The sequence below is a fragment of the Salmo trutta genome, chromosome 30 (genome assembly GCF_901001165.1).
Source record: "Salmo trutta chromosome 30, fSalTru1.1, whole genome shotgun sequence".
NCBI lineage: Eukaryota > Metazoa > Chordata > Actinopteri > Salmoniformes > Salmonidae > Salmo > Salmo trutta.
The window spans coordinates 24,300,107-24,326,626 of NC_042986.1; the positions used below are offsets into that span (position 1 = coordinate 24,300,107).

The 26,520-nt window shown below is 44.3% G+C and overlaps 2 protein-coding genes across 2 annotated transcripts in view; both read left to right on the forward strand.

Moving 5' to 3' along the window:
• The first annotated feature begins 1,536 nt into the window (after nucleotides 1-1,536).
• LOC115168318 (mRNA-decapping enzyme 1A) lies at nucleotides 1,537-13,774 on the forward strand. Its single transcript, XM_029723470.1, has 10 exons — nucleotides 1,537-1,914; nucleotides 6,625-6,665; nucleotides 6,944-7,071; nucleotides 10,774-10,840; nucleotides 10,999-11,128; nucleotides 11,444-11,560; nucleotides 11,704-12,255; nucleotides 12,349-12,408; nucleotides 12,511-12,747; nucleotides 13,038-13,774. Exons 1-10 carry the CDS (start codon nucleotides 1,792-1,794, stop codon nucleotides 13,116-13,118), a joined length of 1,536 nt encoding a protein of 511 aa, XP_029579330.1. The 5' UTR covers nucleotides 1,537-1,791; the 3' UTR covers nucleotides 13,119-13,774.
• A 3,952-nt stretch (nucleotides 13,775-17,726) lies between these two features.
• Nucleotides 17,727-26,520, forward strand: part of LOC115168319 (transketolase) — a 28,212-nt gene continuing 19,418 nt past the window's right edge. The window contains exons 1-4 of the mRNA XM_029723471.1: nucleotides 17,727-18,076; nucleotides 19,846-19,963; nucleotides 21,433-21,546; nucleotides 23,825-23,922. Of these exons, the coding sequence (XP_029579331.1) occupies nucleotides 17,970-18,076; nucleotides 19,846-19,963; nucleotides 21,433-21,546; nucleotides 23,825-23,922 (437 nt within the window). The 5' untranslated portion in view covers nucleotides 17,727-17,969. The remainder of the gene's footprint in view (nucleotides 18,077-19,845; nucleotides 19,964-21,432; nucleotides 21,547-23,824; nucleotides 23,923-26,520) is intronic.

The window sequence follows — 26,520 nt, forward strand, 5'->3', positions numbered from 1 at the left end:
TGAAAGTCACCCAGTAAAATACTACTACTAGTCTAAAAGTATTTAGTTTTAAATATACTTAAGTATCAAAAGTAAATGTAATTGCTAAAAGTGCAAATAGTCTGGGTAGCCATTTGATTAGATGTTCATGAGTCTTATGGCTTGGGGGTAGAAGCTGTTTAGAAGCCTCTTGGACCTAGACTTGGCGCTCAGGTACCACTTGTCGTGCGGTAGCAGAGAGAACAGTCTATGACTAGGGTGGCTGTAGTCTGACAATTTTTAGGGCCTTCCTCTGACACAGCCCTCCATGTGCTCGCCAGAGGTAGCCTGACTGCCATTAGGTACCGAGATGAGATCCTCAGACCCCTTGTGAGACCATATGCTGGTGCGGTTGGCCCTGGGTTCCTCCTAATGCAAGACAATGCTAGACCTCATGTGGCTGGAGTGTGTCAGCAGTTCCTGCAAGAGGAAAGCATCGATGCTATGGACTGGCCCGCCCGTTCCCCAGACCTGAATCCAATTGAGCACATCTGGGACATCATGTCTCGCTCCATCCACCAACGCCACGTTGCACCACAGACTGTCCAGGAGTTGGCGGATGCTTTAGTCCAGGTCTGGGAGGAGATCCCTAAGGAGACCATCTGCCACCTCATCAGGAGCATGCCCAGGCGTTGTAGGGAGGTCATACAGGCACGTGGAGGCCACACACACTACTGAGCCTCATTTTGACTTGTTTTAAGGACATTACATCAAAGTTGGATCAGCCTGTAGTGTGCTTTTCCACTTTAATTTTGAGTGTGACTCCAAATCCAGACCTCCATGGGTTGATAAAATGGATTTCCATTGATTATTTTTGTGTGAGTTTGTTGTCAGCACATTCAACTATGTAAATAAAAAAGTATTTAATAAGATTATTTCTTTCATTCAGATCTAGGATGTGTTGTTTAAGTGTTCCCTTTATTTTTTTGAGCAGTATATTATTCATTACGTCGTTTGTCATGAATAATAGCGCCATCAGGCGGATATTTGGCCTGGGTCTAGGCTATGAGAATCAAAGGCTTTTATGGGTTTTACTTTTTTTATCGTCAACTAATGGCAACTTTGATGGAGGTCGGGGGCCACAAAAAAAAGGAATTCATGAGGTGTACCCACATGCATACCCACCCCCCACCTTGCAAGCAAAACATTTTAGCGGCGTCCCTCATAACAGCAAAAAGAAAACATTTCAGTTATAAAGTTCATTTCCTGCAATTCTACACATTTTTCCATGGGGCGGAGACAATATATTTTGCAATTGCATAACTCATTTCCAAAAATTCAACAAATTTTGCCATAGGGTGGAGGCAAATGTTGGCAGTTTTTAATATGATAATTAATGATCAATGGGCCCCACCCTGGTTGGTAATTCGACCATGCTTACTACAAGTTTAGATAGCTGGCTGCTAGACTCATTTTGCAATCCCCAAAAAATTTAGCTGACATGGGCTGATGCACAACCAAATTTCGAAATTGCACCATGTGTATCCTATTATTCCAACTCAACAGTAAATTGAGACCCCGACTGAAGGGGGGCCACGGGCCGCCAGTTTCCCATCCCTGGCCTACATGGATAGACAGGCCATAGCAATCTCTCAAATTCATTGTAACCTACACGTGAGCAAGTAATAATTATTCACTCCAAATAATTGCGAAACAAAAAGTGAGGCGGAACTATAAGGCATTCGGACCATGTCTTCCGACGTGCACCACCCGCGGACACTGGAAATTGAGTGTTCATAGAAATTGGTCCGTGCGGTAAGCATTGTATTCAAGATGGAGACCGCCAGTAAAATGAGCCTAGCAGCTCTACAACAACAAGATCCGTATATCAACAAACTTCTCGATGTTACCGGACAGGTAGCACTGTACACCTTTAATTCCAAAGCAAATGAATGGGTAAGCTCGCCAAAGGAGTCGCTGGTTTCTTCTGTTTACTGAAGGTAGTTAGCAGCTACGTAACGTTAACTAGAGAGCTAACTTTACCCTAGTTACCATATCTGATTTAGTTTATCATTAGCAATCTAGTACAGTAGCATACTAGTTAGCGAGCTATATCAAGCGTGTCCCTGTGGGATTGTGTAGCAAAGATAGTTGCGAGTCTTAAAATAAAAATAAAAAATAGTATGCGAGTCTTTGGTTGTAACGTTAGTTGGGTTACTAGCTAACACTTAGCAACATAACGTTCGTTACGTCGTTAGCATGCCACTTCAGCTAGTCATGTTGTACTAGCAACACTGACCAAAAATATAAACGTAAAGTGTTGGTTTCATGAGCTGAAATAAAACATCCCAGAAATGTTACATAAGCACAAAAAGCTTATTTCTCTCAAATGTGCACAAATTTGTTTGCATCCCTGTTAGTGAGCATTTCTCTTTTGCCAAGATAATCCATCCACCTGACAGGGGTGAGATATCAACGAGCTGATTAAACAGCATGATCATTACACATGTAGAGATCCTACCAGAAGATAACTGACGTCATGATTTGACCTCATACTTTTCCGAGTTACCAGTTGTCTTGAAAGCACCATGTGATCATTGATCTCCTGAAGAAGCTATCCCTTTTCCTTTCTTTCTGTGCCCCCAAATGTTTGGATATACTGGTAAAGTTGCCAGGTTGTTAGCTAGCCAGCCAATGAGGTAATGTGACTGAACAAAGTGTTAACAACGAGTAGTTTTAGAACCGCCCAGACATAGGGCGGCGCACAACTGGCCCAGCGTTGGCCGGGGTAGGCCGTCATTGTAAATAAGAATTTATTCTTAACGGATTTGCCTAGCTAAATAAAGGTTAAATACATTTGAAAAAAAAAATGTATGAATGTAAAATGCAGTCGCGGTGATCCGTTATAGGAAGAAAAAAAGTGCGCCGGTAATATGGTTCAGATCTGTGTAAAAACGGCTAGCTGGAGCTCGTCTGAGCGGTCGGCTGTGAATGCCCTCACCCGCTAATACTAAGATCTGCTCGCTATAGTGTTACAAACTTTGGTGGCAACGATTTAAAAGGAGCTATTTTTATTGATCAATCTCAACTCGTAATTAAAGCGCGCCTCCCATTCGGCTGCATAGGGTTGCACCCTTAGCCTGCCTACCGTTAACTATCAGCACGTCACCCACCACTTTACCACTTTGCAATGTGAGCTTGAGGCAGTAGAATTGTTTGAAACCTGAACGTTTTACTTTACTTCAAATAATGAGGCATGTCTTACCTTGCTTCAAAGGAACCTTGTGAAAATCCATCCATAGAAACTTGGAGGCAATTCTTTTATAAAGACTTCCTCATGCAATTAACCAGCATTTCTCTCCTGTTCTATTGGTTTTCATATCAACTTACTCTCGTTGTCCAGAATCCAAAGGCATAATTCTAGTCATATTAGCAACCCAACATAGTTGTTGCTATTAGATTCCCCCTCTTTCTGAGTTTAACGGAGTGTTCATCTCTGTCACATATGGAACTGGTCGTATTAGGTGTGCTGTTTACAAGTGTTTTCCACAAATTGCATTTTGGCCAATTGAAAAAGGACGTTTTATTAGCTGCTTCATTACAGGAGTTGCATGATCAATAATAGGCTATAGCCTTTTGGCTGTAAGATGATTGGCCTGCTATTGTTGCATGTTTCCATTAAGGACTTAATGAAAAATGTCTGGTCCATGTATGCATGCTTAGTATCAGAGAGGAAGAGGCGAAGCGGGAGGTTTCACTCTCACCAAAATCTGTCCAAAATAAGCCCAATGTGTTTCTATGGGCTGATTTTAGGCCTAAGCTTGTCGCCTGCCTTCCCGCCCTGGGACGACTCCCATTGTTAGGGCGGAAACATAAGCATCTCGTCATTATATAGTATTTTCTGTTGGTCACGTCATTTTACTGTTTGGAATTTTTTTTTACCGTTTGTTGACCGGTTAATGAGGGTCAGTTAGTGGGCAACAAAATTGGCAGAAATTTGCATTGCTAATACCAGCTAAGGCAGGCGGCTGCAATCCGAACTGGGCAGGAGACTGTAGACTTGCAAACGGGGCAGCTAACCCAGGATAGACTGGACCTTCCAGAAAGGCAGGGAACTCTAGACATACCGCGGGGGCCGGATACACTGAACCTACTTGAGGGGCAGGACACTCAAAGCCTGGACACTTTACACCTGCCAGGTAGGCAGGAAACTGAGACTCTGACCTCACCGGGAAGGGGACTCTGACCTTACCGGGAAGGGGATGGGACTCTGACCCAGAACTAGCACCGTGCTGGCAGGCAGGGCTGGAGAAGCCCCAATGTCCTGGCTACACTTGACATCTGTGGTATCTGCAGGCTGATGCTCCATCCTAGGAGTGGTCGAAGAATCCACTGCTGCCTTCGTGGTAGAAGGTTCCAGGGCAGCAGACAGTCTGGGATCCCCACTGGGAGGACCGGACGACCCCGCCACCAGAACGGGCCCTATGGCAGCGGCTGACTGTGGCTCCACAATTGGAGTGGGGGTCTCCTTAACAATGGCTAGTCAAAGGACTGGCTGAGGGGGGTGCAGACCTTGGTGTGCTGGTCTGTGCTCTCTGGAGTTGTCTTCATCTGATGGGGAGCTGGGCCGCTCTGGAGAGCAGAAGCGGACCTAGCGCTCCTGTGCCTATTGCCGGGAGGGCCTAGAGTACGCCCTCCTGATCTCTTCCCTCTCATAGAGCAGCTCCTTGTAGTGCCTCTGCAGCTCCCAACTGGAGAGGGTGTGGTCACTCCATGGCCACTGAGGAATCCTGGAGCAGGGCTTGAAATATCTTGGATGAGAGAGGGGTGTAAGGCCTCGCAGCTCATCCTCGGGTGCGTGGCAGTTTTGTGTGGAGTTGTGGGCTGAGATGGGGTACTTTAACATCTCAGCTATAGCAGGCCAGAATCCGGGAGATACGAAGGACCATGTAAAAATGTCTATCCGGAACTCGTCTGAGTGGTCAGCTTTGAATGCCCTCACCCGCTAGTACCTAATGCTGATTCACTAAGATCTGCCCACTATAGTGTTGTCCTATCAGAACTTCATGTTGAGGCCCATTACTATACACTTTGTCACCACCTTGTCAGCCCAGGGATTCGATCTAGCAACCTTTTGGTTACTGGCCCAACGCTCTAACCACTAGGCTACCTGTCGCCAATCATTAAGATTCAGTTAGAGTACACTAATAAATATACATGCAATACAACAATAAGCAGATAAGAAAACTGTCATAATATAAACATATCAATGAATACAATATTATAGCATCTACATGAAGAATATACAGCCAGAGAGGGAGAACTCTAACTTCTTACTTGGGGTACATTTAATAAACAGTAGAGCTAACATTAGCCGAGCACTAGCAAACAATACTAACTTCTTACTTGCAAACGTATATACACAGTTACGCTGCACAATAAGGTAACCATAACTCACTACTATTGCACCCCCTATTAGCACAATAACTTGCGCAGCACTCAATTGCCAATGGACGAACAGCACTTCAGTAGAAAGGCAGCATGGGAAGTCTGTCAGTATCAAACAGTTCTTCTTTCTAAAGACGGAAAAACACGCTTTAACATAAGGTGTGCAGGGTTGGAGCGTGTCCAAGTGCCCTGGTTGTTGGAATGAATGAGGGATTGATAGGTCTGAAAGCCAGTCCAATTGAAAGGAACAGAGTTTTTTACAACCTGGTTGGGCTACAATCAAGCCGTTTTCGCTGTAGTAATGGTGCAACCATGACACTATCGAATCTGCACTCGCTTTTTTCTCTAGGGCACTCTGAAACAACGCTACAGCAAAGCCTTATCAACATTACAACAATTATTATAAAGTAGGTTGTTATCCTAGCTGCACAGTGCCCCCCAAAATAAAACTCCTAGGTGCATAGCAACATCTTTTAGAGTCCTGGGTACCACTAGTACTAACGCTGTAAACTAGCCAGCTAGACATCAGGGTTCAGCAGGACACAACGGTGTGCAACGTTTGATTCCACGGAAACTGTGCTGTTCTGAACAACCAGTTTGTGTGGTCTCAAATACAAACGGTCACAACCCAAGAGCAGGGGCGCGTTGTTCTGTCCAGACGTTGCTGACGCCTGCCGGATCTTACAACGCCTGGATAGGTATTTAACGCATCAGCTAACCACATATGTTATAGCAATCTGTCAGTCAATGACGTGGCACGCATCCATTGGTTTATGCATGTAACGGCTGAGCAGGTGGACACGACCAATGATAGTGCCCAAAAGCCTGTTTTAGCATGGGCAGTGCCAATGAGGACTTTCACCTTTTTGAAGTAATCAACTGGGTGGGACTTCTTATTGGTTAAGGAAGGATCACATAATTCCATCCAGGTCATCTGGAGGGATCAGCCAATGAAATATACTCCTGAGCAAACATTCCATAATTGATTGTGGCAGTAAATCGGCAACCTTGGCTTTATACCTGTTCAAACAACACCTTCCTGGTGGCAGTTTGCACCCTTTCAGCTTGTAGCAACTCATAGAACGTTTAATGAACTGAAAGCACCCAGACCAAATGTCAACTAACTTTTGCATGTTGTGATTATTCTTCTTTTACCTGATGATCGATTCGTCTTCTGCAAGATAAAGTTGTAATTTTTCTGCATTATTTCCATTTCAGGAAAAGACCGAAATTGAAGGCACCTTATTTGTTTATGCCAGGTAATTTATTTTTATGGTGACCTTTTTTGGAGGGGACACTGTTGCAACGATACTTAGCTAGCTAACTACAGCCTAACCCTCTTCTTAACCTGTGGTTGTTGTCTCACCATCTGTCCTCATGTCTAAGCATCCCTAATTAAGCTCTTCCTCTCTCACCTCCACTCTCTCTGTTGCTCTTTTCAACATCACCACTCTTTGCTTTTATTTATTTATTTTTTGTGACAAACATATTTAGCCTAATAGTCTTTCTCCATTGCTCTCCAATAACCTGTACACAGGTGTGCATCCCCTCATCATGGCTTCACCATCATGAATCGCCTGAGCACAGAGAATCTGGTGGAGCCCATCAACAAAGACCTTGAGTTTCAGCTCCAAGACCCCTTCCTGCTGTACAGGAATGCTAACTGTGAGTAGGCTATTCCATAATAATCCATTAGTCAGTCTGAGATTTCCACCCCATTGGCTGCTTTACAATAACTTAAAGATGGAGCAATTTCTTTTCTTGTTACTGTCCATACCATGTAGCCTGCACTAGTGATGCGCAGGTTGACTCATAATCTGCAGTCCGCGTGGTTATATCATGTGGCTGGAGGGAGGGCGGGCGGGTGGCAGGCGGGTTGACTAAAGAGAAACAATGCCTTAAATCCATAAATGTATAATTATTGTGCAATTTATATAGGCTACATTGTGTTTATTTATTGTATTTTTTTTAGGCTATCTGGTATTACTGTATAAACCTAAACTTTACGTTTTAACTGTACATGGCCCAAATAGCCTACAAAGCCAATCGCCAAATAATGCTTTTGGGAAGGGCAGAAAAAATGTATGCAAAAAGGATATTGTCGAACTGTAATTCATTAAGACAAAAGTTGTGAAAGGAGAGTTGAAAATAAAGACAAGGGAGGGCCTGAAAAGTAATGTTTGGGAAAGATTTGGTGAAGTGCTAAAAGAGAATGATAGCTGTGTCAGCTATGTTATGTGTGATGATTGTGAGGCTCTATACAAATTTGACAGTGACAAGACGGGACTTCAAATAAACCTATGGCATGTCAAGGGAACTGTAGCCTACTGTTTAGATGAGTTAAAGGGAAACTGAAGTCTGGACATTGACTAACCAGAATAACCTACTGTTTTTTTGGCAAAGTCTTCTGTTAATACCAGTCCCGTGCGAATCGACATCCCTGTGTTTTGAGAGAAATGTCTGAGTTTGACAGGTGTTGCTTGCAGTTTGAGCAATAAAACAATAACTGATTCGATAAATTGAACGAAGTCCTGCGCATAGCTTACAGTGCATTCGGAAAGTATTCAGACCCCTTGACTTTTTCCACATTTTGTTACAATACAGACTTATTCTAAAATTTATAAAATAGTTTTTTTCCCCGTCATCAATCTACACACAATACCCCATAATGACAAAGCTAAACCAGGATTTTGGCACACATGTATTTGGGGACTTTCTCCCATTCTTCTCTGCAGATCCTCTCAAGCTCTGTCAGGTTGGTTGGGTAGCATTAATGCACAGCTATTTTCAGATCCAAGAGTTCAATCTTGGATTCATCAGACCAGAGAATCTTGTTTCTCATGGTCTGAGAGTCTTTAGGTGCCTTTTGGCAAACTCCAAGCGGACTGTCATCTGCCTTTTACTGAGGAGTGGCTTCCGTCTGGCCACTCTACCATAAAGGCCTGATTGGTGGTGCTGCGGAGATGGTTGTCCCTCTGGAAGGTTCTCCCATCTCCACTGAAGAACTCTGGAGTTCTGTCAGAGTGACCATCGGGTTCTTGGTCACCTCCCTGACTAAGGCCCTTCTCCCCCGATTGCTCAGTTTGGCCGGGCGGACAGCTCTAGGAAGAGTCTTGGTGATTCCAAACTTCTTCCATTTTTAAGAAGGATGGATGCCACTGTGTTCTTGGGGGCCTTCAATGCTGCATAAATGTGTTGGTACCCTTCCCCAGATCTGTGCCTCGACACAATCCTGTCTAAGAATAAAACTAAAATCCTGCACATTTTTTCCAGGAATTTTTATTTTATTTTTACTGTGTGAATTGTTCAAAGTAGTCATTGTATGGTTTGTTAAACTTATAAATCTATGTTTTTTGTTTGGCATACATTTTAAAGTGAGACATCAGAGATTCTGTTTTTGTGGAACTGCCCATAACTATATTTCCATTAAAATGGCTGCGGGTATACATCTTATGTATTACTAGGCTAAATTTAGCATTGAATGTGCTATTTATGTAACTTTCCCCCAGATAAATAAGGAAGGTTGTCAATGTTTTCTAAACACATTTTTGGAATTAAGTTGCAAAGCACTGCTTGCACACAAGCATTAAAGATCTGTCAGGCCTCCCGAGTGGCACATCTCCTCTGATAGGTCTCCTCTGCCCATGGCCTCACACTAACGCGGTTCTACCCAGCACAGGAGCTCTGCATCGCAGTGCTAGAGGCGTCAATACAGATCCGGGTTCGAGACCCATGAGGCGGCACAGTGTCAATCCGGGTTAGGGGAGGATTTGCCCGGCCGGGATGTCCTTGTCCCATCACGCTCTATCGACTCCTGTGGCGGGCCGGGCGCATGGACGCTGACACGGTCGCCAGTTGTACAGTGTTCCCTCCGACACATTTGTGCGGCTGCCATTCGGGTTAAGTGAGCAGTGTGTCAAGAAGTAGTGCAGCTTGGCAGGGTCGTGTTTCGGAGGACGCATGGCTCTCGACCTTCGCCTCTCCTGAGTCCGTACGAGAGTTGCAGCGATGGGACAAGACTGTAACTACCGATTGGCTATCACGAAATTGGGGATAAAAGAGGGTTAAAAGAACCCTCCCCCCACAAAAATAAAAGAGAACTTGAAAGCTTCCATACCCTTTGACCATTGGGTTACGTATTTTACTGCAATCCCTTCATACTATCTACTATTTCATTGTTCTGTTTAGTCCTATGGAAAAGAATACTACCCTGTCTGTGCAGCAGACACATACATCAAATGCATGCAGACATACCGGAAAATAACGTACATTTACACATGCCCCCTATAACATAATTCCACCACTTCAATCTCCTTCCAGGCTGACCCCTGCAAAGATATACATGCATACAAATTTACCAGGCAGACAGACATTGACACACACTAAACACACTACCCCTCCAGTCAGACTTGCCTCTGAATGCACTCAGCAGACAACGTCCCAGGGTTCTCTGGAAGATGGCCTTCCCCTTGTGCCGGAGGTCACGCTGAGGCTGATGGTGCGCAGTGAGCAGGAACATCTCCTCTGATAGCGTGAGGACATGGGTGGAGGAGACCTAACTCGGTTCTACCCAGCACAGGAGCTCAGTCTGAGGGAAAGTATGTCTCTCAGGCCCAAGGGCCTCTATTGCCCGGAGCTGCCTGGAAACCACCTCATGGATGGGATGGATACAGCACGTCTGCTCTCAGTGGTAGTTCTGTAGGCGTCTGACCCAGTCATCCAGAGGAGCAGCGTTATCTGGAACCCTGTGACTCCTCCTCAGTCGTCTAGTGCCTGCAGGCCCCTGGGGAGGGAATGCAAGAATATCCTGGGAAGTGGGGTTCTTGGCTGTCTTTGAGACTCGTGAAGGGATGGTGACTTATTCTGTTTACCATGATTCCGAGGTTTGTGTCCTGCCTTCCCTTAGTGGAGGGTTGTATCAGTGCTTCAACAGGTTAGAGATTGTGAATGTGGTCTGTTTAGAGAGACATACCTGTTTATACGTCCCAGGGATCCCCAGGTAGAGCACAAAACACTACTGTTGCTAGGTTACCAGCCTCTGAGGGAAACACTCCTGTCACACTGTTTCCTCAGAAAGTCCTGTCTGGCTCAGTTGGTAGAGCATTAAGTCACCAGGGTGGTGGGTTCAATTCCCACAGCGGACCAGTTTGAAAAAAGTATGAAAATGTATGCATTCACTACTGTAAGTCGCTCTGGTTGAGAGTGTCTCCTAAAGGACAACATAATAAATAAAAAATAGTTGCTGAACTCTTTCTTCAACTAAAATATCCCTCTTCCTAAGGGATGTGGCTGCAGTGATCCCTTCTACCTCCCATTATCTCTTCTAGTCAGTCATATTTCCCTCTCGTCTTGGTGTCCCTCCTACAGTGGGCATATACAGCATCTGGTTTTACGATAAGAAGGACTGCCAGCGCATCGCTCAGCTCATGGTGAAGTGAGTATGTCCCGGTGAAACACACAACCACTAACCCAGATATGAAGCCATTTAGCACTTTACCAACATGAGATTGTATTGTTTATTTGTGTTTTCCCACTGATTTGCTAGTGTGTATCTTCATTATGCGTTTCTTTTGGTGTGTCTCTGTCCTCCAGGATTGTGAAGCAGGAAGCCTTGCAGGCCCACCGGGGCTCCCCAGAGAGGGCTGACGTCCCTGGGAGGACCAATGGCTGCTCCATTGACATCCTGGAGCTCCTCAGCAAGGCCAAGGATGAGTTCCACAGGGTGAGAGACGGGAGCAGTCTTCACAATCAAGTCATCGCCCAGGACTCTAGCCACACACGGACACGTGACCACAGTCCAGAAAAAAACACACACACACATAAGGGACAAGAGTGTTTCTCTTACTCGGTTAACATCTCACTGTCTGTCTTAGTTACTCTCTATTGATGTCACCCTCTTTCCTTAGATCTTAGTCCTGCTGCACAGTGTTTTTACTTTGTTTTAATTGCTGAGATTGCACACACCCCTCCCAATTTCCATTCGTCTGAACAGACTAGTAGGAGTGTCAAAATAAAAATATGTCTGTGTGTTAACTAGACTCAGGCGGGGGAAACGGAGATGTCCGTTACTGCTGAACAGAGGGTGAACACCGAGACGCTGAAATCAGCCGGTGACACTACAGAGCACGCTCACAGCGCCTCACAGCCAGAACAGGTATGTACCACTCTAGTTGAAATGACTCCACTGTCTGATAACACGCTGCCTGTAACAAGTGTTCTCTCACATGACTGTTACTTGTCATTGAATGTTTACTGTATAAGTATGTTTCATATTGACTGTGGTAACTGTATTTGCAGAGCTCCCACTCTGGCCAGAGGCAGATCACTGTGGAGGAGCTGTTTGGCAGTTCTCTACCGAAGGAGGCCAGCCTGCTGCCAGCCATGCCCACCCAGAGTTCCGCAGACCCTGCTGCCACGGTCCCCGTCAGCTTCCTCCAGGCCCAGAGCTACACTCCACCCATCCCTTTCCAGCCCTTACTGACCCCCCGCCTCACAGCAGACCCAGGGGGCAACAACCGGCACCTCACCCCTGGTCTGATCTCCCTGATGGAGGCCAGAGGGGGCCCTGGCCCAGGCTACACCCTCTACCCCGTGTTCCCTGGTGGACCTTCAGGGGACCCCCAACCCCAGCACTCTGTGTCCCCACTGTTGGTGACGCCATCTGGGGTTGAGGCTTGCGGTCCTCCCACTGGCCCTCTGTCGGCCTACCTGAAACCCAACCCCTCTGATCTCCACAAACCCGCCCTCACGCCTAGCGTCTTGCCCAGCCCGCTTGCCACACCCCAGAGCTTCAGAGAGCCAATTACCAAGCCCGCTGCCCTCGGCAGCATGCCCACAGGCCGTGTGCAGGTAACCAGCTGTTCTTTTTTTTCTGTTCTTTTTTTTGGTGATGCGTACTTAGTGTAATCTGTCATGTCTGAAGGACTCCCTTCTCTTTCTCAGCTGCAGAGTAAAGAAATGGATGTGTTCACTCAATCTCAGAAACTGTCAAAAACCCAAACAGTAAGTAGGATTTTGTTATCACGATATAGATGGCTTTGATAGTTGAAATGAAATCTTACTATGACATCTTCCTGCCCTCTCTCTTTCTCTTGACCATCCAAGGCTGTCCCTATGAAGGCGGGTCTTGTGGTACCGGGGGCGGGCACTTCACTTACGGGGGCAAAGCACTCCATTCTGCTCTCACCAAGTGCCTTTCAGCATTCTGTTGCCAAGACAACGGAACTGCAGCGGAAAGCTGCCCCTCCCTCCCCTCCGCCCACAGCCACAGGGGGGGTGGAGCTCCCCCAACCCTCCTACAACAGGATCCAGTTACAAGACACACTCATCCACCTCATCAAGGTAGAGAGAGAGCCTTTTCACCCCAGACCCTAGCCTTGGGTTTGAAGTCTTCGTCAAGTTCACGGTTTTATACTGCAGACTTCAACTTGCGGTTGTTGACATTTTATAAAATGCTCATGAACTGGTTATGAAGTCTTTCTGTATGTGCCCTTCAAATGAAATGTTACCCAAACGTATTACTTAAGAGATCTGCAATGAACTGAAGAAGTTGTGTGAAGTCTGGAAACTTGTTTGCTACTGTTATGCAAAATTACTGGAAGATAATTCTTCTCTCTCCTGTGTTTGTGCAGAATGACCCAGCGTTTCTCAGTGCCATCCACGAGGCCTACCTCCACAGTCTCTCCAAGGACCTGAGCCACGTCAAGCTATAGTCTCAGTCCAAACCTGAGGCTGGGCCTGGACACGCCTGGACAGGGGCACCAGTCAACCTTACCTGCAGGTGCTGGACCACTGGGGGCTACTGCTGGCCATGTGCAGAGACACAAACACTCCTAACTTGAGGCATAAACTGGCTCTGTACCTCTGGAGCAGCTATGGGACTGCAGGAGGAGGACAGGACTCAAATGTAGGAGGCTCACGTGGTTCTCCTACATGTGTGGAGGAGAAGGTGAATGGGGAGATGTTACACGTCACAGTAGTGTCAAATCAAGTACGCACTTTAGTAAGAAATATTGTTGATGAGAAATAAACCCCTGGGGAAGGAGGATGATGATAAGGGTAAACCATAAACCCTCATATGTCTTGGGAAAGAGCCTCCGGCCCTCTATGGCGGGTCAGTGCTTAGAGACTTGCTGTGCAAGCCAAACTTCATTCAACTCCAGGTCCACTTCCTTGTTCTTCCTCAGTACAGCTGGGATTCTACACACATGCTCTCTATCGTACCCCCTCTTTCTCAATCTCTCATGTTCCTTCTTTCTGTCATTCCCTCACCCCATTCATTACCACCAGCCTCTGTCACTATGCCTGCTAAGGGATGTGTGCAATAGATTGCAATGCCTTTTGGGAGATTATAGTTTTTTTTATATAACCAGGCTTAAGTGTGTTTTTTCCCCAAGGGTTTAGACAGAGAATTGTTGTATTCATTTAGGCCCTATTATGTGGGGTGAGGTAGTTAAAGCTACTGCAAGACTGTACCTGAGCTAACTGCATTCATCAAAAGGATAATCTTGTTTACTAAGGTTGATGTCCGCGCCCCCGTGGAAATCCAACTGGCATGAATTTTAAAAAACCATAAAAATCTGTCAGTTTAAGCTAGAGATCCACTGCATTAGCCTATATCGCACTTCCGCATCTGGTGAAAGGTGACAGCTGGAGCGGTGTTTGTCAGATCATGAGACATCCTGAAAATCGGTCTTCTCACAAAATGGTCTGCAGTGTCCGAACAGTGACCCCTCTATGGAAAGATGGATACTCTCGCCAACACCATAGAGTTATCCGTTTTGCCCTACACCCACCACACATGTCAAGAGACTTGTCTGAAGTCGGTACAGACGATCTGCCAACTTGTCTGTAGTGTCCCAACAGTTTGGGCTACACACTAATATGACCCCTCTATGGAAAGGTGAGACTCGCGAACATATACAGTACCAGTCAAAAGTTTTTCTTTATTTTTACTATTTTCTACATTGTAGGATAATAGTGAAGGCATCAACTATGAAATAACATATGGAATCATGTGGTAACCAAAAGTGTTAAGTGTTCACAGTATGCACCCTTTGCCTTGATGACAGCTTTGCACATTCTTGGCATTCTCTCAACCAGCTTCACCTGGTCATATTAATGTGAATGGAAGTATATATGGAGACTGTTTAACCAAATATATGGGGTTAAATAAGATATTTCTTATATCTCTCAGATATAGGAGAGGCACTTCAAAATAATCTTCCTTTTGATATTTTTGGGGGCCTATCTGTTGTTCTGTGTCCTGAATTTGTTATTCATTGTGTTTGTATGGGCTAATAGCAGTAAGACCCCAAAACATGTTCATCAAATATATATATATTTTTTGATACTTCAAGGGGTCTTAAAATTCTAAATCAAATAGCTAAATTATCCTTGGTATGACCTTCTTAAAACAATTCTGTATAGCTTAGTAGATCCCCCTCCCGCAGCTTAGGGACCTGTATATTAGACACAGTATATTCTCTCACGTTCTCTGTTCTCCACTCTGCAACCAACAGCTGAAAGGGACTAGTATGTCATGACAGGTTGAGTCAATGTGTATATCTTTGATCTTGTAGGTCAGTCAGTCAGTTTTGAATGTTTTTGATGTCACCCTCCCTCTTACACATATCTGACCATGTGCCACACTGCCAATCTACACTGAGTGTACATAACATTAAGGACAGCTTCCTAATATTGAGTTGCCACCCCCCCCCCCCCCCCCCCCCTTTTGCCCTCAGAACAGCCTCAATTAGTTGGGGCATGGAAAACGTTCCACAGGGATGCTGGCCCATGTTGACTCCAGTAGTTCCTACAGTTGTGTCAAGTTGGCTGGATGCCCTTTGGGTGGTGGACCATTCTGGATACAGATGGGAAATTGTTGTGTGTGAAAAACCCAGCAGCGTTGCAGTTCTTGACACAAACTGGTGTGACTGGTACCTACTACCATACCCGGTTCAAAGGCACTGAAATCTTTTGTCTTGTCCATTCAGGGAAAGTGTATGGAGTAAAAAGTACATTATTTTCTTTAGGAATGTAGTAAAGTAAAAGTAGAAATTGTCAAAAATATATATGGTAAGGTACAGATACCAAAAAAAACCTGTACTTTAAAGTATTTTTACTTAAGTACTTTACACCACTGATGGAAGAGCAGGTGTCAATAATTTGTGCACTCAGTGTATGTTCACATGATTTGATCACGCACAGTATGTATTTCAGTTTGGCTGCACTCAATCACACATTTCATTTCGATTGACAGACTTAAAGAATGGTGGTGTTCAGCTACAGACAACGGAGGAAATTGAGAACCTCATCTAAACAAATAAGTGATCAACACATTGTTGTCAAAGGAATTTTAGTTTTTGACCTCGTCTCTTGATTTCTTTCAGCCAGAAAGTACATGTAAGTTTCTTCCTAGTGTAAGAAGAGAACCTCTTACTTCATGCACATTGTTTTCACGTAAAACCCCAGTCAATAAAAAGCAGTTCATGAGTAGTTTGTGACTCAATTTGGTTCCTCAATAATATTTTTTTCTTCTATAGCACTGTTTTATTGGCTCAATGATGCATGTTGTTTGATAGGTGTGTTTTCAGACAGGATATCAAAGTTTACTCTCCTGTGTACATATTATTTAGTCACAGGCTCAATACTGGAGGAGAGAATAGATGAGGCCCAGATATTAAAAAAAAAGAATGTCTTTAAGATTATTTTACACTGTGTTAAAGTATGCCTCTTATTTGTCTGTGTCAGTTTAATGAGTTAACTTGTCTAATGAACCACGTCGTTTTTTTGTTTTTTTCTGTCACTCTGCTTTTGTTTATTATAAATATGTTGTGATATTAAAGATTAAGTGAAGTTTTCTCTCAAACGATTTAAATTTCTTGCTGAAATTAGTTACTTTTCTTAATTTATTTAATGTTTTGGCTATTGCAGTCATTACACCCAGCAATGTCAAACTGAAAGGCAAACGCTATTACACCAGGGGTGCGTCTCAATATTCCAAGGTGGTTTCTTCTCCTCGTTTCCTCTCCATTCGCTTTAATGTAACCAGTTTTTCATGTCAGTGAGAATGAAGGAAAGGAAACGAGAAGAAACCACCTTGGACTATTGAGATGCACCCCTGGTGTCATAGCATTTGGAGAGGTGGAGACAAGGAGAGGTGGCCATTTTGGATGATTGAGATGCAGCTCAAGGCATATCTTGAATAAGCCACTAGAGGGCAGCAAGGTTACTTTCTTTTTTCTTCTTCAGAAAATTACATTTCTACTGCAATGTCTGTCCCAGTCGCCAGATGCCAGTGTTCTTTACCGCACTACACACAGTACGCCCCATTCTTCCAGCCTTTGTTTTATACTGTATAGTAACCACATTTTCAATCAGGACATGGTGCCACTTTTGTTCACAGGTTTTTCCCCATTTCGCATAGCAAAAAGACTGAAGAGAGTGAGCATAGACATCCGGGGTGCCAGTTGGCAGATTTTGGTTATGGCTGGTGCAGTTGTGCAGTGTAGAGTATTTGAATGAGTCAGGTCAATGCTTTGGGAACATAGATTATAATTATTTTAGATTAGTACAGTGTAATTTGTGAACCCTCCCCTATCCATCCTTAACAGCCTCAGCACTGCAGTTCTTTAATTATTTAACTACAATCCCATGATAGAATAGACCTAATGGACTTCATATACCACACAGCCCTGGAAAAAAAAAAACCTTCTCCCCAGATGGCATCAAACATGTCATAAAAATAGAATGGCAAAATGTGTAGAATAGCAGGAAATTAGCATTAAAACTGCAGATTTGTATCTCTCCCTCATTGCTAAATGTGTAGAATAGCACGAGGTTAGCTATAAAATTGCACAATTTTCTCTCTGCCGCATGGCAATATGTATACAATTACAGGAAATTAGCTTTAAATCTGGAACATTTTCTCATGGCAAAATGTTTAGAATAGCATGAGATTATAAAATGTTTCTCTTTGCCCCTGGTCAAAATGTGTAGAGTTGTAGGAAGTTGGCTGTTTCCCAAACAACAACAAAATATTTCTGACTACTGCTCTACCAATGGAGACCATTTTATAGGTAATTACCTACAGTAGACCTGTATGCAATCATCCACTTTCCCGTGGTCTTTGACAGCACTAGCAGAGAGTAGCCTTCTACATCTCAACATGGCCGGCCCGCTGCTGTCCCCTGGCCCTGCGGTAGGAGCGACAGTGTGGAGAGGCCTGTGACGCGTAGTGGCGACGGGGGCGTGGCAGTTAAAGTCCAATCCACTTGGCCTTGGCAACTCCACCTCCCCATTTCGTCCATGCGTAACTGTTTGGGATGTAGCATACTTCGCAGTGCTACATACGCACCCTCCCTCTCTGTGTTCGTTGAGCCCGTGTGCTGTCAATCTTTTTGCTCTAGATTAGCCATATTCAATCATAGGTTTACTAACACGCCCCTCTCTCTGTCATTCTCTCTGACTCTATCCCCCGCACATATTTCCTAGTCTTGACCCTGACATTGTTCGTACAGTATTTAATTTTTTAAGTGTATTTTTGACAGAATTGCGCACAGATGGAGGACTATCACAAACCCGACCAGCAGACTCTGCAGGCACTTCGGAACGTCGCCAACCGGCTCAGGATCAACTCTATAAAGGCTACAACTGCTGCAGGCAGCGGGTAAGCGCCATGCTTCAATGCTTTAATGCTTTAAATTCAAAAGAAAAATACATTTGTAATATGAGTTGTCCATCCGTGCAGGCTATGTGATGGGTTTACATGCGTAATAGCCATGGCTCGGACATTGTATGCCCATTTTATGCGCATATTACGCATTGTTCCAGAACAGGCTACTACTATTCTTAATTCTACCCTTTCAATGCCATCCATTTGGCATTAATCATTGACATGTCTTAAATGTGGGATGTCAACCATGCAGATACCACATAGATAAAATATGTAGAGATAACATTGTGAACTTTTGTTAATAATGTCGTAGCCTCTTACGTTCTAATAGACTAGGCTACTCGAAGCAGGTGCATTATTTTCGATTGTACAGTATCTTAATGCCCATTTATTTTTTAATGCATTTTTTGAGAGCAAACCCATTCATTATGATTCAGTAAAGAATGGGTCGTTACGCGTGGTGGCGACGTGGGCTTTTGAGTATGTGGAATGGACCCGCGTCCGCCGCAACTAAAGAGACCGCGCTCGTTCCTGGTGCTCCTGAGTAAATTCAGCCTCCAGTGCGCATCCTCTTCGCAGAGCGAAACGATTTGCGACGGGCTGATGATACGTCAGGCTACCGCGACCAGGACAATCACTCCCCGGCCAATGCGCTCCCCTTTCTATTCAGATTTTTCAGGCTTGTCCTTGGTATAGGGGTAGAATAAATGTTCTTCATATTTTGAGAGATTAATTCAGTTGTTTTTCTTATTTCCTTTTTTATTACAGTATAGTTAACAGCTGAAATAAAATATGCTATTGACGCATAATAACCACAATGTCTGAGTATACCGCCTTTTAATAAATGTGTATACTTCCACCTCAACAAATAAGTCCAAGGCACAATTAAACTATACCTTTTTATGTGTTCATTCTTTCATCTGTTCATTGTTTATTTCATCCAATCAACATTTCATTTATTTTTTGTGTCTTTTTTGACCACCTTTCCGTTTCAGGTTGATTTAAAACGTTTCCGTTTCTGGTGGGTACCAGGCACCTGTGTTATTGTGACATATTACAACAGGCATGCTCTGTTTGGAATCTCATATGTTATAGATTCTTTAAAAAAACGGTTTAAATATTGATGTCTTTTGCATTTAACCTCATGCATGGAGTTTTGGCAATAAAGGAGAAAGGAGCGTATTTGTGGTCTGCTATAATACAACTTTAAAGTGCAATGGAATGATCACAATGCTGTCCTCCAGCTCATTGCTTGAGGAACTGTCTAACCTTGACTGAACGCATGGAAGAGGGTCTGCCTTATCTAACAGACAGCAGATTGATTGTTGTGAATTAATTCACTAATGGGAAGTCAAAGGCAAAAGAGGGAAAATAACACGTTTCACATGCATTGAGTGTTAAAGCTTTACCACAACATTAAGGTTACAGTTGGCAGACAGACTAATATAGGCTAGCCCCTGCACTAAATGAAGAGTGAATATCAGCGTTCAGGTCTGGATGATCAAGTTCCATTCAAGACGGATTTGTTTCCTATAATGACATCACAGGACAGTGTCTGTTCAGTACTTTGTGTGTGTGTGTGTGTGTGTCTACTGAATATATGGGAGGGCAATGAAATAGTCTATAGTAAACTGATTGTAGGTCATTTATGGTGAGTGTGTGTGTTTATACTTTCTTGCTCTACACTGCAGTGTCCTGAGCGCATGGTGTATGTGTCAGTCAGAGCCCTGGTCTGACTCCCTGTCCTGTCTTCTGCCTTCCAGACACCCCACATCATGCTGCAGTGTGGCAGAGATCATGTCTGTGCTCTTCTTCAACACCATGAAGTACCGCCCTGAGGACCCCCGCAACATCAACAATGACCGCTTCGTCCTCTCCAAGGTACCACTCTAACCCTGTCTAGAAATATAATTATTATTGACTTGAATGGGGATTATATTTCTATGGTCTAGAGACCAGGAGTATTCAACTCTTACCCTACGGGATCCGGAGCCTGCTGTTTTTCTGTTCTACCTGATAATGAATTGTACACACCTGGTGTCCCACGTCTAAATCAGTCCCTGATTAGAGGGGAATAATTTAAAAATGCAGTGGAACTGGCTTTGAGGTCCGAAGTTGAGTTTGAGGGGTCTAGACATACCAGTCTCATTCCCCTGCCTTAATCAGCCCTGTCAGCCAAATCCATGTTCACCTCTAAGGTCAGACCTCTGTAGCAGCCCTGCCACTTCCCTAATGGCCTCATTGGCCTCAGATACAGTTTAATCAAGTTTGTCAGTCAATCAATCAAAAGCCCTTTTTACGTCAGCAGTTGTCACAAAGTGATTATACAGAAACACAGTCTGAAACCCCAGAGAGCAAGTGACGCAGAAGCACAGTGGCTAGGAAAAACTCCTTAGAAAGGCTGGAATTTAGGAAGAAACCTAGAGGAACCAGGCTCTGAGGGGTGGCCAGTCCTCTTCTGGCTGTGTCGGCTGGAGATTATAAGAGTACATGGCCATTAAGGCCAGATCGTTCAGTAGATTGAGAGAGTGGTTAGGGCCCTTAGCAAGCACTAGGGCATCGTATCAAACTAATCCCATTTTCCAAAAACAACCTGATGAATGGATGGACAGTTGTATATTCATAGGATTTTAACCAGTCAGATTGCATTGGCCAGTCTGTGCTGGGAAGAGCCAGCCATATGATTAGAGTTCTTAAAGGCCCAATGTAGAGTAAGCCTGTAATCTGGGACCTGGGATCCTTTAGTACCATGCTTCCCAAACCTTTTCACTCATGCCCCCTTTCATCATTGGGGAACATCCCGCATCAACGTTAGCTGAGCTAGATGGTCAACTGGACATTTCTGACAAGTTATAAATAGCTCTCTATGATTGACTTGACGAGGAATATTGCTGTTGCACTAACCAATTTTGAAATTGCACCTTGTGCATTATATTATTACAACTTTCAAGAGTAAATTCAAAGCCTGACTGAGTTCCACAGTTTGGGAACCACTGCTTTGGGAGACAGACCAGGAGGCGTGAACGTAATCCTATTGAGACTACTGGAGTTGAATTCATTTGGAGGTATGGAAGGAAGAACCTTTGGGATGTTCCCAATCCCAGAACTGAAAGTGGTCCAGGCACAAAGTGTGATATTGTATGTGAGAGTGTAACATAGGGAATAACAGCTCTGCTATGAAAGGTGGTTGTAGTAAATTATTGAAGTGTGCTTGCATTAGCTAAGGCTGTGTCTGTGTGTGATGGTAACAAAGTCTCTTTCTACTTCTCAATGAAGTCTAAGAGTGACTTGTATCTGTGAGACCGTTCTCTCTCTCTAACTGTGTCCCTCTCGCTCTTTCTCTCCTCCAGGGTCATGCGGCCCCGGTGTTGTATGCAGTGTGGGCTGAGGCAGGCTACCTGAAGGACAGCGAGCTGCTCAACCTCCGTAAGGTCGACTCCATCCTGGAGGGACATCCTGTTCCGGTAAGAACAGGAATAGGAAGTGACCTATCAATCCACAAGACACAACCCTGTTTGGTCCACAAATAACCTCTTAACTCCATTAACCCAGAGTGTCACTCTTCCACAAGCCTGGTTTATCTTTAGCCCTTTGTTCCTCACAAACCTGTTCATCCACAACCGCTTGCTACCTGTGGTCTCTTATGAACTAAAGCTAACAGGGTCAAATTTGTCCTCATTTCCAAAGCCAGACATGTCCCTTTTTCAGGGCACTGGTATTCCCTTGTTGGAGAGAGGAAGTCCGAGCACACAAGACCCACTATGTACTGTGGTGTAGACTGTATGTCACAAAGATGTGTTTGTGTGACAGAGACAGGCGGTCCCAGGCCCTGTGTCTGAATGCACAGTAATTTCACTGTAATGCCGTGCTCTGTTCACACACACAAGTAGCCCACTGATTCCCTCAACTAAGATTCAGTGCCTATTCACCTAATACTTACACATTGATTTGCCCTGTTGAGCAGTTACCATGAGCACTGAATTAATGTGTATGTTTAGGAAGTGTGTTTGAGAGGAAGTGTGTGTATGTGTTTTGTGAAAAGTATCTACCTCAAATACCTTCCACCTCTACACATTGATCTGGTACTGGTACTCCTTGTATATAGCTCCACATTGATCTGGTACTCCCTGTATATAGCTCCACATTGATCTGGTATTGGTACACTCTGTATATAGCTCCACATTGATCTGGTACTGGTAATCCCTGTATATAGCTCCACATTGATCTGGTACTGGTACACCCTGTATATAGCTCCACATTGATCTGGTACTGGTACTCCCTGTATATAGCTCCACATTGATCTGGTACTCCCTGTATATAGCTCCACATTGATCTGGTACTGGTAATCCCTGTATATAGCTCCACATTGATCTGGTACTGGTACTCCCTGTATATAGCTCCACATTGATCTGGTACTCCCTGTATATAGCTCCACATTGATCTGGTACTGGTACTCCCTGTATATAGCTCCACATTGATCTGGTACTGGTAATCCCTGTATATAGCTCCACATTGATCTGGTACTCCCTGTATATAGCTCCACATTGATCTGGTACTGGTACTCCCTGTATATAGCTCCACATTGATCTGGTACTGGTACTCCCTGTATATAGCTCCACATTGATCTGGTACTCCCTGTATATAGCTCCACATTGATCTGGTACTGGTACTCCCTGTATATAGCTCCACATTGATCTGGTACTCCCTGTATATAGCGCCACATTGATCTGGTACTGGTACTCCCTGTATATAGCTCCACATTGATCTGGTACTGGTACTCCCTGTATATAGCTCCACATTGATCTGGTACTCCCTGTATATAGCTCCACATTGATCTGGTACTGGTACTCCCTGTATATAGCTCCACATTGATCTGGTACTGGTACTCCCTGTATATAGCTCCACATTGATCTGGTACTGGTACTCCCTGTATATAGCTCCACATTGATCTGGTACTCCCTGTATATAGCTCCACATTGATCTGGTACTCCCTGTATATAGCTCCACATTGATCTGGTACTGGTACTCCCTGTATATAGCTCCACATTGATCTGGTACTCCCTGTATATAGCTCCACATTGATCTGGTACTGGTACTCCCTGTATATAGCTCCACATTGATCTGGTACTGGTACTCCCTGTATATAGCTCCACATTCATCTGGTACTGGTACTCCCTGTATATAGCTCCACATTGATCTGGTACTGGTACTCCCTGTATATAGCTCCACATTGATCTGGTACTCCCTGTATATAGCTCCACATTGATCTGGTACTGGTACTCCCTGTATATAGCTCCACATTGATCTGGTACTGGTACTCCCTGTATATAGCTCCACATTGATCTGGTACTGGTACTCCCTGTATATAGCTCCACATTGATCTGGTACTGGTACTCCCTGTATATAGTGTAGCTCCATTCTTGTGGATTTAATTGTATTCCTCTTGTGTTACTATTTTATTTTTTAGCATTTCACGGTAAAGTCTACACCAGCTGTATTCGGTGCATGTGATGGTGATGGTCATGTGCGTGCCGGAGACTGAATGTGGGTGTGTTATGACTGAGTAGTTCATCTTTGTTCGCAAATAGATGTCTGTGCAATGTTTAACTGCATCATTTGTGTAATGTTTAATGAGTTTGTGTAATGTGTGTTTGATGGTGTAATGCATGTTTATGCATGTTGTGTGTACTGCGACGTGTTTGTGTAGTGTCTTAACATTTGTGTATGTTTACGTGTTAACAGAAGCAGCAGTTTGTGGATGTGGCCACCGGCTCTCTTGGACAGGGTCTGGGTGCTGCCTGTGGGATGGCCTACACTGGGAAATACTTTGACAAGGCCAGGTGAAATACCATTCTCACACACACACACACACACACACACACACACACCACACACCACACACACACACACACACACACACACACACACACACACAAACAATATGGAGTTTAGCACATGACTCCGTTAGATGCTTACCACCCTTCTAAGTTCATACTGTAGTTGTGTGATCATACGCTGTCTGGCTAAACCAGAACACAGGCAGATCGACCAACACACAAACACAAATAATTACATACATTGGGAATATACAAAGGGGAATATGCACAAGGAAATATGTGCAATTAGACAAATCAGACACACCTACCATGAACATACACAGTGATACTTTCCAACACATAGGCATAAAGAGACCCATTCATAGACAAAGCTTGCATGTACACAATACACACATCTATACTGATGGTGCACACTGCAAACAGTAAGTAGATCTGACGTTTCACCTCCTGTCAGGAGAGTAGATGCAGGCTGACAGCCATAGCTGATCTTGTATGTAGTGTCGTGGAGACAGGCTGGCTGGCTGTTTCATCACTGAATATGGTTTGGAAGCCAGCGGCTTTGTTGTGAGAAACGAGGTCTGTTCTAGAACGGCCACGTGGCAACACTGGCAAACAATGGAGCCTGGAATGCTGTCTATGGCAGTCTGCATATGACAAGCAGATTCACCTTCATATCTGAATAAATATACAAATCTATAACAGTAGGATAGCTGGGCTGTACTTTGGGGTTAGGGAAATACTTTAAAATGGTTTATTAGAGATACTGTGATTGTTGTTGTTGCTATTCTCTGGTTTCATTTTTGTTCCATATAACAGAGCAGTCTGACGTATAATGTATACCTGTGATGGGTTGGTTGCGCCTTCTCTGCATTTTGTGTTCAGTCAATTTTTCTGCTCTAATAATCAGGGCTGCGAGAGAGCCGCCATCTTCTCCCTCTCTTGCTCTTAACCTCACCTCTTCTTTTCTCTCACTACTTCCCCTTGCTCTCTCCCTCTCTCTTTTGCACTCTCTCTCTTCCTTGCACTCTCTCTCACTCGCACGCTCTCGCCTACTCTCGCCTGCTCTCGCCCGCTCGCTCTCTCTCCCACTCGCTCGCTCCTGCTCTCTCCCTCGCACTCACTCTCTCCCACTCTCTCCCTCGCACTCACTCTCTCCCACTCTCTCCCTCGCACTCGCTCTCTCCCTCGCACTCTCTCTCCCAATCTCTCCCTCGCACTCTCTCCCTCCCGCTCTCTCTCTCCCGCTCGCTCTTTCTCCCGCTCGCTCTCTCTGGCTCTCTCCCGCTCTCTCCCTCGCACTCACTCGCTCCCGCTCTCTCCCTCGCGCTCTCTCTCTCTCACGCTCGCTCAGTCTCTCACCATATCCCTCTCTCTCTCTCTCTCTCTCTCTCTCTCTCTCTCTCAATTCAATATCAATTCAATTTAAGGGGCTTTATTGGCATGGGAAACACGTTTACAAAGCAAGTGAAATAAACAATCAAAATTAACAGTAAACATTACACTCACAGAAGTTCCAAAAGAATAAAGACATTTCAAATGTCCTATTAGGTTTATATAGAGTGTTGTAATGATGTGCAAATAGTTCAAGTACAAAAGGGAAAATAAATAAACATAAATATCAGTTGTATTTACAATGGTGGTTGCTTCATAAAACCATTTGTCATTGTTGTTAATTGTCTTAGGTTGTCTGCTTGCAATTTTTTGATTTGATAGGGAAGCTGAGAGGTCAAATATACTGTTTAGGATTTCTACTGCCAAGTTTACACCTTCACTATTACAGTGGAACATTTTGTCCAGGAAATTGTCTAGAAAGGATTGAATTTGTTGTTGCCTAATTCTTTTTTGGTAGATTTCCACACTACTTTCCTTCCATCTATAGCATTTCTTAATATTATTCAGTTACTTTGGCTTTGATGCATCATGATTGAGAATAGCTCTGTTCAAGTAGAGTGTGCTTTTGCTGTGATCTGATAGGGGTGTCAGTGGACTGACTGTAAACGTTCTGAGAGCGTAATACTCAGTCAGTTTGGAAAGCAAAGGCTAGCTTTTTCAAACAGAAATTTGCATCCTGCAGCACTAATTCCAAAAAGTCCATGGAGAATAAGAGCACCTCTTTCCAGCTGCTCACTGCACTGAGGATATGAAACACTGTCACCACCGATAAATCTACGATAATCGCTAATTTCAATAAGCATTTTTCTACGGCTGGCCATGTTTCCACCTGGCTACCCCTACCCTGGCCAACATCTCAGCACCCCCTGCAGCAACCTGCCCAACCCCCTGCCCCCCCGCTTCTTCTTCATCCAAATCCAGAGAGCTGATGTTCTGAAAGAACTGCAAAATCTGGATCCCTACAAATCAGCTGGGCTAGACAATCTGGACCCTCTTTCTAAAATTATCCACCTAAATTGTTGCAACCCCTATTACTAGCCTATTCAACCTCTCTTTCGTATCGTCTGAGATCCCCAAAGTTTGGAAAGCTGCCGCGGTCATACCCCTCTTCAAAGGGGGACACACTCTAGACCCAAATGATCACAGACCATTTAGAATCCCACTGTACCTTCTCCACTATGCAATCTGGTTTCCGGGCTGGTCATGGGT

Coding starts and splice junctions, on each gene's coding strand:
- LOC115168318 (XM_029723470.1), top strand. CDS start 1,792: ATGGAGACCGCCAGTAAAATGAGCCTAGCAGCTCTACAACAACAAGAT. Junction 7,072..10,773: donor GCTGTACAGGAATGCTAACT/GTGAGTAGGCTA, acceptor TCCCTCCTACAG/TGGGCATATACAGCATCTGG. Junction 12,256..12,348: donor TGCCCACAGGCCGTGTGCAG/GTAACCAGCTGT, acceptor TCTCTTTCTCAG/CTGCAGAGTAAAGAAATGGA.